Source organism: Hippoglossus stenolepis, chromosome 2 (assembly GCF_022539355.2).
Source record: "Hippoglossus stenolepis isolate QCI-W04-F060 chromosome 2, HSTE1.2, whole genome shotgun sequence".
Taxonomy (NCBI): domain Eukaryota; kingdom Metazoa; phylum Chordata; class Actinopteri; order Pleuronectiformes; family Pleuronectidae; genus Hippoglossus; species Hippoglossus stenolepis.
This window is the reverse complement of record NC_061484.1, coordinates 25,707,716-25,724,551: the sequence shown is the minus strand read 5'-3', so window position 1 is coordinate 25,724,551 and position 16,836 is coordinate 25,707,716. Positions and strand designations below refer to the sequence as shown.

The 16,836-nt window shown below is 42.2% G+C and overlaps 1 protein-coding gene across 1 annotated transcript; it reads left to right on the top strand.

Annotated features, from left to right (window-relative positions):
- Positions 1 to 11,120: 11,120 nt before the first annotated feature.
- Positions 11,121 to 16,416, top strand: LOC118124477 (homeobox protein unc-4 homolog). The gene is made up of 3 exons (XM_035182347.2): positions 11,121 to 11,637; positions 12,281 to 12,456; positions 14,941 to 16,416. Exons 1-3 carry the CDS (start codon positions 11,358 to 11,360, stop codon positions 16,093 to 16,095), a joined length of 1,611 nt encoding a protein of 536 aa, XP_035038238.1. The 5' UTR covers positions 11,121 to 11,357; the 3' UTR covers positions 16,096 to 16,416.
- Positions 16,417 to 16,836: the final 420 nt, after the last annotated feature.

Here is a 16,836-nt window from a genome sequence, read left to right as displayed (position 1 = left end):
ACATGTCGCCTGCACTCAGCCGGCACTGAATTGACTTTGACAATTACAATAACGGGATAATTGCAATCTGTCACCATGCATCCGCGTTAGCATATCACAAAATAACCAATTCGAGCGTGAGACAGCACACACACACACACACACACACACACACACACACACACACACACACACACACACAGATGTTCCAGATCTGCATAACACACACAGCACCCCGCTTTGTAATTAGAAATGAATTTCACGGTATGAGGCTTTTAATGCAAATAATATGGATCCCCCCCCTCCCTCTCTCACTGACAGGACTGTGTGTGTGTCTGTGTGTGTGTGTGTGTGTGTGTGTGAGAGAGGATCAGATTGCAGCCAAGCTTTGTTTGAGTAGCCTCCCCTCTCTCAAATGAGTTAATGGGATGGAAGTTATTTGCCACCCTGAGGTTTTTTCAATGTGAGGTTGAACAGAAGCATTGAATCAAAAAAAAGAAAAAAAGAGGCGTCAATAAATGTGCTGGAGACAATGAAGTAAAATACACATGAGCAGGACGAAGACGGACAGATGGAGCCTCAGTGTGTGTGTGTGTGTGTGTGTGTGTGTGTGTGTGTGTGTGTGTGTGTGTGTGTGTGTGTGTGTGTGTGTGTGTGGAGGCCTGCTTGCTGACAGGGTCCCCATCAGTGCAGGATCAGAGAGGGGAAATTGGAGGACAATGGCGAGAGAGGGGTGTTGGGGGATAATTTGAAGCGATTGGGGAGGCGGCGTCCCAGAGGTGCATAATTCACTCATTCATTAACTCCACCAAACAGGAGCCAATATTAATTAACTCGTTCCTCGTGCCCGAGACGCCCCCGAGAAGCCCGGTGCTTTGTTGTCCATCGGCCACGACGCTTCTTGGATGTGAAGGCTTTAAAATCAGAGGTGACAGGCCTCAGGGTGGTGGGGGTGTTAAACCTGGTGTCATTGTGTATCTGAGTGTGTTTTTTTAAAGCTTTTCAATTGATAAATGATAAATAATAATTAAAGCATTTGCTCTCGAGTAGTTCAAGTCTTTAAATCCATGTTCTGCTGCTTTGTATTTCTACTGTGCTGCAATTCAGAGGCAAATAATTTACTTTATACTCATTTATTTGACAACATTCTTCACTTTGTTCCACACAAAACAAGATATTAATGTATTTATATAGTATATCAACAACACTTTGAAAAGGGGTTAATCTGCATTATGAGTATTTTACTTTATGATACGATGATAAGGACATTTTACGTATTTTGAATGCGATGTACTTTTACATCGAGGTAAAGAATAATAATAACCAGCAGCACCCCCATCATCATCATCTGTGGTGGAAAGTAACTCAGTACATGTGTTTATACTTATTAGTTCATTTTCAGGTTCTTTTACTCCAGGCCTGATTACCAGGCTGTAACTGTTGAGAGCGAAACTAAGTTTACAAGTGAAGTATTTTGTATGTATTGCATGTATTACAAAAGCAAAACTATCAGCTCATACCTGTGGAAGAAAGTAAGAAAGTACATTTATCCAGGTAATATAGTTAAGGACAGTTTTAACACTTACATTTTTGGTAGTTTTTTTCTCACCCTTGTAGAGTTTAGAGGATGTCGCACCTTGTACAGATTATTAAACACTAGGAGGTATTTGATTATACTTTTACTTCACGACATGTCACACAGAGAAGTACTTTTGATAATACATTTATTTGACAGCTATAGTCAGAGGGTAGGAGCTCATTCTTGGCCCAGTTGATTTTACTTTATATTTACACTCCACAGAGCATATTTTGTCGTACTCATTACAACAAAACATTTATATAACTCACCTGAATTTATTGACTTGTAGGTTGTAGATAAAAAAACACAAGATAAAATAAAAAACTCCACCCACGTTTGCACATTTATGCATCAAAACAATAACGTATAGTGAGAAATTACTTTGTAAGAAACTGTTTGGGGAAATTATTTCAACACCAACAATAATGATAACAGTAAAAAAAGCTTTATGGAATAATATTTACAAATAAAACAGGAAAAACCAACCATTTTCTAAAAATGTAAACAAAAAACAGACTCTCTCTCTCTCTTACACACACACACACACACACACAGACAGAAACACACACACACACACACACACACACACACACACAGAAACACACACCCCCTGTTTGACTTCCTCGCCCTCTCCTCCACAGGGGGGCGCTCCTCCCCTGACTCTCACCCTGCTGTCAGGCCCTGCTAACTTTGATTAAGGTTTAAATTGGCTGAATTTAATGAACGTTGCCTAATTAGGCAGGATAACAGCTTTAATTGATAAGTAATTATCTGCCACAAATTGTTATTAATTCTCCGGCTCTGTCTGATAGTGTAGTGATTCTAAACCCTCCTCCGCTCCCCCACCCCCCCCCCTCCCCTGCAGCATTTTGTATTTATGTAAACAAGCGGTTGTAAACAATTAGGCATATGTTAGGAAGGGATATTCCGGAGGGTATCATTAGGCTGTGCTTGGTGGACTGGCAGTTTATGTGAAATTATTTGCTCTCACTGACTGATATCTCTGAGCATTAATTGCTTAAACTGTCCTGTCACTTTGGCGGCGTGCCATCGACCACATGCTGCCGCGAGCTGCAGCGAAAACACGACATGAGAAACACACGGCAACAGAAGTGGTTCTTTCCACGATCAAGAGGAACTGAACTTTAATTTCAGAGTAAAGGAGAAATGGCTTCGGGGGGGGATTTTAATTTTTGTTGGTTATTCCTCCAATAAAACGACCCTGATCATCCACTGCAGTGATGTGGTTTCATTATGTCATTAAAGTCTCATGTAGTAAACAGTATCGTGTGTTTTCTGATGCAGACAAATAGACTCAAGAGCAGTTTCTTTGCCGTCAGAACTCAAAACTCATAAATGTGATATGTTGACGTATATATTCACATTATTTTTAAGTGCAATATCCATTCTGTGCAAGAACAAATAGCTACACTTCTATTTTAAGGTATTTATTAATCTCATATTTATTGGTTTGTCTTCTGTAGGATTTTAACCTTTTTGTTTATAAATCTTTCAAAAGTACCACCTCTAATTTCATTGAACAGCTTTCTTCTGTAAAATGTCAATAAAAACTTACTATTCTATTCTGTTCTACTATTTTTCATTCTATTAAGAGATGCCTGTATCCTAGTGGATCCTGTAATAGTTGAGCATTAATTGATGAAGAAAGTAAGTTAAAGCGTTTTTTCAAGAATACCAGTTGAACCTTATCGGTTTAATTTGGACGACACACATTTCAGGGGTTGTTGCAGAATCATATTTTCATCTTTAAATAGAAGCTGTGAGACACAGAGTGAAATCACAACACTTTCCTCAAGCTCTTCTTTCAGGTGCTTCTACGTAAACGTCACCACATGAGCTTCTATCTGTAAAGAGGCATAGAGAACTTGAATGTTAACAAAGTGTCAGACGACTGTTGCACATAGATTCAGTTTGGAAAGTTGTCAACTGAAGAGGTCACGTGTTATTAAATGAAATCAGGTTGAGTCTTGGTTCTAATACAAGTCGACTCTGGATGTGTCGCTGAGGTTCAGGTCCTCAAACATCATCTTAAAACACCTAACAACTTTCAAATATCCATTTTCTCTGAAGGGTCAGAATGTACACAGGGAAAACTTCTCTCTACTCACTTGGCTCGAGTTGATAGTACGTGTAAGCAATTGAGGAGCAGTAGAAATTGATAATAAACGTACAGGTGATCTCCAAAACAATATAAACAAACTGTGATAAAACCAACACAGTGTAAAAATGAACGAAACATATAATTTACTGATTTAATAATCCTCGTTTGTGCAATGTCTTCACTTATGGATTAAGTATAACAATAAAGAGCATATTTAAGGATATATTTACACGTCATGAAGAGTTTAATAGATAATTAAATAAAGAATAAAATGAAGCTTGCACCTGATTGTTGATGTGATGTGATCGTAGTTATTGAATATTCCAGCCTCATGTTCAGGGCCCTTGTGTAACACCGACGTGTATTAGATTAAATACATTTAAATACTAAGTCAACGTAAATGGTGTTTATACAGCAAATTGAAATTCCAAGGGTCAGGAGACACAAGGTGAGAAAATGAAACACGGAAGAAAACCACCTTTGTTTCATTCAGCGTCCCGTCCTTCTGTTCCAGAGCGAGCTATTCATTAAAGTGATTTAAAATGAGATGAGCATGAACTTGTTGCCTAATTAAAACATCTTTCCTGGTTTACAGAGTGGCTTTAAGCTGAGCTCTGTGGGGGGAGACGAGGGAGGGAGGGAGGGAGGTGACTTTCTCCTCCCTAATTCCACCCCTCCACTGTTTCTCTCCGAGCAGATGGTTTTGTTGGGCTCCAGTAGCCAGCCAGTGGCCAAATGGGCTGATCCATTCTTCCTCTATGTGCCCATCAGAACTGGGCATGTGTTCCAACCCCCGCCACCCCCCCTCCACATGATGAAGAGATATGGAGGAAAAGTATTGATTGGGTCACTCGTATGTAAATGCAAAATACTCCCCGAGTCAGTGCGTAAAAAATTGGCGTCACCATTTCTCAAATTATATCATTACTGTATTTTGAAAATGTTAATTTGCATAGCGGATTTCCCTGCGGGGTAAGGGGGGTTAATTAGGTCTATATCCGTGCGGCTTGTGCCAAGACAACCAAGGAAAAAAAGTGGGGGTGGGCAGGAGGGAGAGCGAAAGAGAGGGAGGGAGGGAGAGAGAGGGGGGAGATCCAACTCGCTGATAACAATTAAAATGGCATTTTGGACTCTTTCAAGCATTGAAAATCTTTGGCATATTACGCACGTTTTAGTAAAAGGTGATAAGTCAGTTTTAATTGAAATGGAATTATTGCTCCGGAGGACGTCTGGTTCTCGTTAGATTCATTTATATATGTACAGTGTTTAACCGGGGAGAGATTTAAAAAACCCATTAATCTATCAAACAGGAGGTGAATTAAAGGGAAAAATAACTTTCAGCTCCGTATCGCTGTTTGCATTTCCTTCAAAATCTTCTGTCCAAAGCACAATCACGCTCGTAATTAGACGGAGGAAAAAACGCTTTTAATTGCGTGGAGGGAAAGAGCTAAAACGCACTTGCCTGGAAATGGTTCTTTTCCTGCTCTAAATTATCAAAGCTTCCATTATGTGTCAGGAAAAAGATTTGTGGGGAAAAAAGCAAAACATCATTACATTAGAGCCCCTTCACTTTTAATTGGAATGGCATCTAGTTCTCCTGGTTTGAGGCTGCACAAAGCACACGGCAGGATCAAAAACCAGCCGCCTCCCAACAATTAATTTAGATTAGACACTTAATTATCAACCAATCGACTAAATAATGACTGACTTCATTTCAGATGGTTAAAAATTAACTTGCACCCAGTAATTAAGTAATTAAATCTCCAATGCTTCACCTTAGTTTGCTAATTAAAAAATAAATATGACTTGATTCCATCTCTCAAGAGGCACGTTGGGAGATTTGTGGCCCAAAGGAGATTCTTATTCTGAGCAGTAACAGATGGCTTAGTTAGTTTTATTTATTAGGAAGTGGTGAGTTTCTCCTGAATGGAACCTAAGTTTGATTGATGACGACGTGTTTCTCCAAAGGACAGTGACCTCACATAGAGTTCAGTACGTTGACCGATCATTTTACCTTGTGTGCACGTTTTCTGGACACGTGTAGAAAGTGTCACTTTAAGAATAAACCTTAGAATAAAATCTGAGATGAGCTTAAAGATAATTTTCATAATTACAAACACATTCTAAACTAGAAGGGCAAACACCTCCTCCAAGGCCCAAACAAAGCAACAGACAAATGGACACAGGGGTGAAAACATAAGTCAGATATAACGTTTTCTCAAGTCATGCCACAATGAAATATAAAGATATATTCAAATATATAATAATAATAACTTCAAAAAATGACGTTCCAGAGTCTCGGGGCCCTGATGGCAAATGCCCTGTCCCCTCAATATTAATTTTAAAAGCTTATTTGCTAATTGGTCACATGAACCTTCGAGTCCTGAGACCTTCATGTAATTTGGCATCAGGTCTATAAATACAAGCGAAGTAGGGTTGTTGTGATTGGACGGTTTTTGGCTCTGGCAGGAAAAGGGTTTGATTCCCTCCAGTAACCACGGTTGAAGTGCTTTTAAGCAAAGATTAACACTCAGAACAACTGTCCAGTGGCTGACTGATGTGTCTGTTGCCTCTCCTGGTGTCGGCCATTACCGGTTAATTATTTACGCCGGGCACTGTTCTGTTCGGCTGCACAACAGTGCTTTGAGCTAAATGCTTTTTTCGGTTTGCTCACGTGACGTCAAAGATGCTGCTCATTAAACACAAAGCGTTAATTTTGCAGGTTTTAGAAGCTAAACCAAATTTTACGACACATTTTAATTCTGACCTTAAAGACGCCGCTTGATTAAAACACCTGAATTATTCTAATAATGATCTAGAGGCAGAAACGTCGACATCATGAATGAAGTGCAGAAAAGTGCTTGAAGCAATGGCTGAAAATAAAGATGGACGAAATGACAGCTCACCAAAACATCATGTTTGCCCCCTGGTGGCTCGCTGCGGTATAGTTCATAAAGTCCACTTCCTCCATGTTAGCAGGTGGGACATGGACCGAACTAAAAAAAGTCATAAAGTAAATGTCCAATAAGATTTTTCTGAAAAATGTTTTTTCTGTCACTTTAGGTATTTCTTATCTTGTGTATTTATACAGCATCTTTCAAAACAGCTGTTCCAAAGTGCTTGGATGAAATGAAAACAAGAAAACAAAACACCAAAACAAGAAGTAAATTAATACAATGTCATTAAAAATCAAAAACAGCAAATTATATAAAACAAAATATATAATCACAGACAGCAGATTAAATATACATCAGCATTTAAAAGTAATGGCATAAGAAAAAGAATGAAAGAAACATAAGTAACAGCAAAGAAAGATTTCCGTCTATGTCCTGAAAGCAAATTAGAACAATAACGTTGATATTGTGTCAACACTCAAACTGTTTATTTAGACCAGATGTTAATTATAGACATCTAATAAAACGAGACACAAACAGACTATTAGCTGTTAAGTGGATGTTGTATATGACAAATTATGTTTTGCACAACATGGAAAATGTTCAGTCGACTCAGAGAACATCTGACTTCCTTCAGACAGGAGCTTAGAAAAGTGATCTGCTGTTTATTTGGGGGATTCCCTGACTTCACAGGCTTTCTGACACGTATCACGACCACATTAAAAGTAAGTGTTTTTCAGCCTCAGATCTTATACGACAGCTCAGAAGCCGTCACCTCAGCGGGGACTAATGTTTTGTTGTGTTTCTGCCTGATCTTCCTTTAAGTGTGGGTTTGGTTGTGTCGCCTGCACAGAGACGGAGGAGAGAGGGGGGGGGGGCTGCAGGCGAGGCACGCCGAACCCTGGCCCGTGTGCGAGTCGCCCATCTTATTATCAAGTTAATTAAAGCTAGCATCTGACAATGTCACTCGTGCCCGGCAAAAAAGGAGGAGGAAGGAAGAAAGGCGAATTTAAATGCTGCGGTCTCTTAGGACCTCGTGTCAAGGGCTGCTTTTCATTGAGCTCTGCATGTGTTTGGCTCAAACAGCCACTGGGAAAGTAGAGAGACGAAGGCTTTTGAAAGGAGAAAAAAGCTTTTATAAGCAAATGACAAGAAGGCGTAGGATTTTTTTTTTTGGGTGTTCAAAAAAAATGGCAGCAGGAAAATAAATACACATCAGGAAAAAGCGGCAAAGAAATAAAAAAAAAGGGAATAGAGAGAGGGTGGAAAAAGGAGGGATAGAGAAGGGGGACATCAAAAGCGCCTCTCAAGCCGTTCAAAGTTGCACTAAGATTGAGGAAAGGGGGGGTTTATAACAGCCAGCCAACATTAAAGAGCCCATTTAAAAACGAGACATTGAAATGCAGAAAGCCCGCTCGCGTGTGGACTCGGGGTCAAGTAACGGAGGGATTATATGGTTCTTCATAATAATATTAATTAAACAATTTACATGCTAATAAGGTAACAATTATCGGAGCTTCTGGTGAGAGATTCAGGTTATTACAACACGCCAATCCCAGGGCTACGGGTCACAGGCAGAACAGCAGAGAGAAATCTCAACTCAAATTAACATTCTGTCAGCTCCAGAAATTGGATAAATAAAGTCGAATTAATTCACAGTAATGGAAGGGGGGAGGCACTTATTCAACCAGCTCTGATTACCATTCAGTATTCACCAGCACGCGGGTGGCTTTCTGTCAAGAAATTTAACACAAATGAAGCAGTCACCGCCTCGGGCAAGATCTGGCCCCTGCGACACCATTTACAATTTATATGTATAATCTTTCTCTCCCCTTCTCCCCCACACCCCCCCACCCGCACCGCAATCCTCTCCCTCTGTGGCTTCCCCAAAGATGTCCACCTGGGCGCCCAGTTGCTCCTGGCCTGAGCCGTGATTGTAAATTTCAAATCCTTTCATTTACCAATGCACACTTCAATCCGAGGACCGTTTCCCCAGCATGAGACGAGACCCTCAGCTCAACAGGATAACGTGAGATTGTAATTGCAGTTGTCTCGACCTCCACTAGGCTCACACAGAGCAATGCTCAGTTTGCGGTCACATGTTCGGGTTTTTTAGTGAAATGGGTTCGCTCGTCATTGTCGTGTCCGTTGTTTTTCAATAAAAAAAAACAAGATGGGTGCGATTTTCACACTCATTTTCTGGATGAGAGATTTAAATGTTATGGCAAATAAATTATTTGGTTTAGCTGCTAGCAGAGCGACTCTTGGTCGGTCAGTGGGTCGACTCTGAAATCTAGATAATAAATCCCTGTATACAAAATCTACGACACAAAATATTCCACAATCATCAATAAAATCATCTGACAAAAAAGAAAAAGAAAAAGGTGTGGGTGATGTCATCTTTACTTTATAGCCTTTCAAATACAGCAATGGGCTTTATTTTGAAAAGGATTTAAGAGGTGTAAAATACAGAGTATAATGGATGGATGTCATTTTTTATTTCAGTCCGATTGAACTAAAATGTCTTGATGCACATTTCTTGGTCGCAAACCAAAGCTTCACCAAAATCTGAGGCATTCACTGTATTTAACTGCAAAACCAAGTTGTTATAATGCATTAATATGAAGCTTCTGTTTAGTGACTGAACAAACGGCTGCATGAAGGTGAAGTATGAATCATTTCTTGGTCGTGTGTGAATAAACACGTGATTGTAGTTTTATTGTGAAGTAAACACCGAAAAAATGTAAAGGTTTGAAACGACTTAAATAATTCAGGGTGAAGCCTCATGTGGAAAATCATCCAATATCGTCCAATCATGTCTTCATGCACGTTAATGTCTGACTGGAGTCAGTGTGGGAGGGTTGAATTCATGAAACATCACATTATGTCGACTACAACACACTGTACGTCTATAAACATCAGTGTGAGCTGTGTGTGTGTGTGTGTGTGTGTGTGTGTGTTGGGGATAGGGGGGGGTGGGGGGTTGTCTGGGTGATGGAAAGAGCCTTGTAGTTTAAAATGCAATGTGACAGCTCAGGAAAAGGGGGGATGATAAAGGTGCTGTTATTGGATCAATCTGGCCCTGAATGCCCCTGTAAGACACACTAACACACACATTAACACACACACTAACACACACACACACACACACACACACACACACATATGTGACAGAGCAGAGACGAGAGATGAGGAGAAAGGAAAGACAGTTATTGCTCCTTTAAGTTAATGTACCCCCTTCTAATAAGTATAAAGGACTTGTAAGTTGTTATTTGTGGCTTTATTAATACATTAATAAATCATTTATCTGTAGATCAATTATAAGTTATAGATCAGTTACCTTTGGGTTGCCAGATCGCGGAAGATAATCCCCCTTCATGATCCATCATATCTCTAATGATGGAGCCCTGTGTGATGAACTGTTTGACCTCTTGAGCTCTTTTATTTTTTATATTGCATCTTAAATTCACGTTATTTTGTGTGAATATGTTTGTTTCTGTTCAGCAATAATAAAGTTATTGATCAGGGTAAACTATTAATAAGTACTTTGAGTTTCTAATCAGTCATTACAGCAGTTATGAATGTTAGTATGGTGTTGGTTTTATCTTAAAGAGGTAAAGAGCTTTAACAGCAGGTAAAGGGTCTGCATGGATTATGACACAAAGGCCCCTGAACCCTGCGAGGAACTGACAGACACACAAATCAACCACTAATGCAGCCACATACATCTCTTAAACAACACTTTGCATCTTTTTTTGGGGTCATTATTTATCTATTTGTGTTAGTTTTGTATCTATTTGTGTTAATTTTCTTCTTTTTGGTCGCCTTTGTCTCTTAATTGTTGATCCCACGGGCCTGTGCCCATTAGCCCATGAAGTCATTGATCCATTGGGCCGCAGAGAATATCCAACAATGTGGCAACGTCAAAGTTGTTGTTATTATTGGCTAATAGCCGATCAATGATAAATGATTTGGTAACCATCAATTAATCTACTTTTTCAAACCCTCTATAAGTTTTGTTGCGGTGCAGGAAATTTGTTTTTAAATGAAAAATATAAAGGATGCAGCTTCTATTCCTGAGAACTTGAAGGAGTCGCTCCATCAATCACTTCTGTCTGTGAGTGTTTTGACAGGATTCAATTAAAGAACTGCATCAGGTGTAATTAACCATCGATCCGGAGAGAGAGGGAGAGAGAGAGAGAGAGAGAGAGAGAGAGAGAGAGAGAGAGAGAGAGAGAGAGAGAGAGAGAGAGAGAAAGTAAGAAAAGAAGAAAGAAAGAGAGAGAGAAGTAAAAAGGGATGAGAGAAAGAAAGAAAGAAAAAGAAAGAGATATAGAAAACGAGTGAAAGAGAGAAAGAGAAAGAAAGAGAGAGTGTTTACCTACTTTCTCCCCCTCTCTCCCTCTCCCTCCCTCTCTCTCTCTCTCTCTCTCTGTTTTTACCTCGTGCTCTTAGCCTACCCCATTAACCGCGCCTGTGACGTCACGGGGCCATTAACGCTTCCTATTGGTCGGGGCCGCAGACGGAGGAGTCCTAATGAGGAGGCTCGCGCACAGACCCGTCACCGTGAGACAGCGCGTGCAGCCCCGGTCCCCGCCGCCGCCTCCTCACTGGCTCCACACACCGATCTGTGGCCGCGGGAGAGGCTCGTCTGCCCGGGTTCCCTTCACCGCCTCCTCCTCCTCCTCCTCCTCCTCCTCCTGCTTCACCTCCTCCTCCTCCTCCTCTCCTGACTGCATGTTCAGCCACACCGCCTCCCTCTGCGTCTTCAGCCCCGGCGACCATGGACAGTCGGGTACTCGAGCATCCTCACGCCCAGTTCGGAGGCTCCCTGGCCGGGCTGGTGGGCTTCCCGTACCCGCTCGGTGCCCACCACCACCACCCGCATCACCACCACCACCATCCACACCAGCACGTCTACGAGCTCGCCGGCGGGCACCAGCTGCAGTCCGCGGCCGCCGTGCCCTTCTCCATAGACGGATTACTTAACGGCTCCTGCTCGGCCTCGGTGGTCGGCTCCAACCCGCTGCTGTCGCCCGACGGCCCGCAGTACAAACTCTCAGGTAGGCCTGGCTCTCTCTCCTCCGCTGCCGGGAAACCGTGATTGCAACAGGAAGTCTCAGAAATATAAATAGTTTAGGATCAAATTAAGACATTTTAAAGAGGATTTCTGAGGAGATGTTTTATACGTTTTAAGCTGTTGAGGTGATAAATCTGCAGAGAAAATGAGGTTTAAAAGTTTTGGAGCTTTTTCTTTAAAAAAGGAAAGTTTAAGTGAACGCTCATTTATAATAATGTCCCTGTAAAAACGGAAATGGACTCCAAAATAAAAGTAAAAAGAGCTATTATTCAAAGGGCTACATTGTTGCACTTGAGGTTAAATGGTCAAAAAATTTTATAGTTCATATTTGATTACAAATACAGAATAATAGTGTGTTTTTTTAAAGGCAAACAAATTTTGTGGAGTTAATGAAAAACAAAAGGGTAAAAAACAAGATGTGACAACAGTGAGTTTTTACACTAAATTGCTGATTTACAGGTAAATTATCTGCCACGAGATTCTTTTGTATATGAACCTCTCTCTCTCTCTCTCTCTCTCTCTTCTCCCTCACACACACACACAAACACACACACACATGCACTTGTACAAACACACACATGCACTTGCACAAAAAAACACACACACACACACACGCGCCGGTGCAGATTCTGGGGACCCGGATAAGGACAGTCCCGGTTGCAAGCGGAGACGCACACGGACCAACTTCACGGGCTGGCAGCTGGAGGAGCTGGAGAAGGCCTTTAACGAGAGTCACTACCCGGACGTGTTCATGCGGGAGGCGCTGGCGCTCAGGCTCGACCTCGTGGAGTCCAGGGTTCAGGTAAACACCTCAAAATACACTCACTGCTTTTATTTCTATAGTTGGAGTTGGGGCTTCTCCCCACCCCTAGATTTAGTTTTTTAATCATATTCCTCCCGATTTTTCAATATAGGCTTTTAAAAAAAATGTCATAATTCAATTTATCAACAACCCACTATCTTATTGTATTGTAAGAATAAATCGTCTGTTTTGTGACGGTCCACACCGAGACAGCCATTTGTCAATTATCAGAGCATCAATAAAGGCTCTGTTTTGAATTATGCATGGAGGCAACCTATTGATTTATGGGTTAATAAAAACAAGGCTACTGAGCAAACCAAGAAAATGGTAACTACTATTCTTTTTTTTATTATTTGACAGTTCAAAGGCAATTCCACCCTTTACAATTTATACTGTAGACGGTTTAATTTAAGATTTTAAATCATGTTTGATGATTATATTTGTTGTTGAAGATAAAATTGATGAAGTGATAGTAAAACGATATTATATTGGGTTATTTTATTGTATATTTTAAGATTATGCCTTTTGTTCATTTGAACAATCAATGACAACACTGTTTACCTAATTTAATTATACTACTAATACTATACAAATTATAATAATAATAGCCAATTAATGATAATAATAATAATAATAAATTAGGATACTTATAAGTAGAATAAGGATTTTTATTTAACAACACACAAGAATAAAATCATCTTTTTTGAGAAATTCCTCTGAAGTAAAAAAAAATGGTTTTGTAAAATCTGCCACCTTTCCTATTTTACTATTAATACTATTAGAGTTTAATTCATAATAATATTAGTAGTAATAATGATAATAGTGGGTAATAATGATGATAAAATATAGAAATGGGTTGTGCACATATCAGCCTTTGTAGTAAATGTGTAACAGCATGTGTCACTCGTGTGTTTTCATGTATTTCCATGCATGTTCTCCACTCTCATATATAGATGTATGGAGGGATATATATGGATGGAGGGGTGGTGGGGGGGATAGATGGATGCATATGGATGGATGATGGAGGGATGGATGGAGGAGACGCGGGACAGGGGCGCATCTCTCCGCCGCCGTGTGTTGTGTTGTTCGGGGGATTTCGCTCCTAAACCTCAGATTATTGTTCCCTCAAGCCGCTTAACGCGCCTTTATCAGCAGGTTTGCGGGGGAAAGATAGAACCAACATTAACAATTCATAAGAAGCCTTTTGTCGCTCACGATGTCGGTGTCTCGTCCTTTTTATTATGCAACGGTGCGCGGATCCGACTCGGTGCGCGCGTCGAACTCGGGGCGTTATCAGCGGCGAACACGCGGCCCTGAGCGCGCCCAGAGGCCGGGCAGCGAGGGCTCCCGGGCGGGGGAAGCGCCCTGTGCTGGCCCGGTGCGGGGAGCGAGCAGAGCCGGGGAGGCGAGCGGAGGCCTGCGCGCAAAAGAACACACAATAAAGCCGGGATGTGGCTGATTTGGCTACGGTACAATTAAATGTAATTGGTGGAGTTGGCCATTACGCAGACTCATTGGTAATTAACACCGGCACATCCGCGCGTCTGCTGCTGCACCGCTGTGACCCGCTGATGTGTCTGCGAAGCAGCTGCGAACAAAGAGGGAGGAGGATGGTTTCCTTTTGTTTCAGGCTTGTTTGGGTTTGTTGGTTCTGTCCCGATCTGATCTGATAACCACTCTGACACTGATTTATATGGTTTGCCAGGGCAGGTGTGGGATCTGCTGTTGGCTGCAGACACACACACACACACACACACACACACACACACACACACTATCAATCCCTGTGTGTCCACTTCAGTGAATTCGGGTTTTGGTTTTGTGAAGCTGAATATTAGGAACACGTTACACCTTAATCCAGGGTCCAGAACCAACACAGAAACTGGCACTTAAAAATTACAACAAGGTTTAATCCATTCTTTTTATCATAAATTGTCAAAAAGGAATATTACATGTTTCAGAACATACACAAATATCATTTTGTAATACTTTTACTTTTGTATAGTTTTGCAGTTCCAGCCCTGGATGAACAAATACTCCATTTTACCAAATTTATATCATAGCTGTAGTTTCAAAAAGTCCTGAAACTCAATATTATTTTTAGTGTCTGTTATTTTTACATTGCTTTGATCTGCTCTGTAAAATATTGAAAACTACAACATCTCATATTTGCTTTTTGTCCAAGTCACAATTCAAAGATATTAATTTTACACTAAAATAAAAAGGGAAAAGATGAAAAATGTCTCATTAATGAAAAAGATAAAACAAGCGAATCTGTATTTTTCCTCATTGCATGACTCTAACAACTTATAAACTATCAAAATCATTTCGGGCCAACTAGTTGATTAATTGACTAATCATCTCAGCAACAGTTTCAAAATGGCAGAGACCCATGTCTGACCTTAAACAGTGAATGGAAAGAACATTTTCCACCTGTGTTTACGTGTATTTCATGTGTGTGTTTATGTGTGTTCATGTCAACAGGTCTGGTTCCAAAACCGCCGAGCTAAATGGAGAAAGAAGGAGAACACAAAGAAAGGTCCGGGACGGCCCGCTCACAACTCCCACCCGACCACGTGCAGCGGCGAGCCCATGGACCCCGAGGAGATCGCACGCCGGGATCTGGAGCGCGCCGAGAAGAAGAAGCGGAAACAGGAGCGGAAGCTGCTGAAGTCGCAGAACAAACTTCTCTCGGGTGACAGCTTCCACACGCCCGGAGGCTCCGAGAGCGACAGCGGGGTCTCCCAGTTCACGGACAGCGAGCAGCAGCCTACGAACATTAACGGGACTATTCACATCGACCTGCCAGCAACAAAAGGTGCAGGAGGACACCAAACTGAATCCAGCTGTGACCAAACGAGACACGACTTCAGCCCACTACAAAACCACCAAAACCAAAGAACCGCAGGAGAAGCGGAGCAGGTTTCTCCGTGCAGCACGCACAGCTCCAGCCCCGGAGGCCCGAGGTCCTCCGCCCTGCAGAAAAGAAACCCTTTCAGCGTGGAGAGCCTCCTCTCTGACGCCACGCCTCGACGGAAATCCCAGCTGGACTTCCCTTCTCTGCCCAGTCAGAGGACACTGGTGGGTAAAGGTCACTTCTTGCTTTACCCCATTACACATCAGCCCTTGGGCTTTCTAGTGCCCCAAACAGCCCTGAAGGCCACACCGTGTCAGGACGGCATTAACAGGTTCAGCCTGGGACAGAGGTGTGTGCCAAGCGAGGGGAGTCCTGCTCCCTCCGACCTCTCCAGCTTTGTCACTAAGCCTCTAAACTCGGATCATACGGAGCATAGCGCGCAGCATCACCACAATCACATTAGCAATAGAGTGGATGGAACAGACATGGAGGAGGAGTGTGGCGGTGACGGGAGATTCCCCGCTTCTCCTCCAGCGAACAGCGCGGCTCAGGCAGCTCTGGCCAGGCTGAGCTCGGCGCCGTCCAGCGACAGTGGCGAGGAGGGGACTCCGAAAGTTCAAACGGAGGCGGTGACCGGCGGCTGCCAAGCTGCCGAGCCGCGTGCGAGAGAGAAGGGCGCAAGCGAGGAGCGAGCGTCTCCAGACCTCTCCGAGTGTCTCAAGGCAAACACAGACTGTCAAGAAACACCCGGAACAGATGGAGAAGATGTCGATATGGACTAACACTTGCAAGGAGCAAACATAAACAAAGGACCAGGAACACTGCTCACACAATTCAAACATTCCCAAAGCTCGGCTGAGACACTCGAAAACATATCAGGAATCAGGAGACTTAATTCTCATCTATTTTTTAATCATCACGTGTGATCAATCCAGATGGTCGCTGAAAGCCGTGGCTGTCCCCATCTTCAGGCTTTAGGCCCAAACTCTTTTAGAAGCAGGTTCTTTCTTCTCTTTTCTTTTGTTTTGTGACCAACTTGTAAGAAAAACAAGGCTACAATAAGCATCACACAACAAAAATCCTCAGATATTGTAAAGAAAAAACGAGAAAATGATATTTATATGTGAACATTTTGATAAATAAAGTTATTGTTTAAATTGAATCACTGTCTTTGCACTGGCCAGGGGGTGAAGGGAGGAAGCAGGGGCCGGCTGCTGTGTGGCAGAACCTTGGATCATGTGCCGGCTCGGAGTTTTGTCGCGTTACAGCAGATAAATCCCCCTTTTTCTCTGTGTAGTGAGCCGGAGCTGCTGCTCAAGTCCGTCTGGCTGTTTGTATTTATTGCTTTAACAAATTTATTCATTTGAAAGGCCGAGCTGGAATGAGGTTAGTGGCCGCGGGCTATAGGACCCTGCGCCTCCTGCTGAGTTTTGATATGAAAGTAATTATTTTCCCACTGGCTGCCATGGGTCTCCAGGCAGTACCCCCACCACCACCACCACCACCACCCTCCTCCTCCTCCT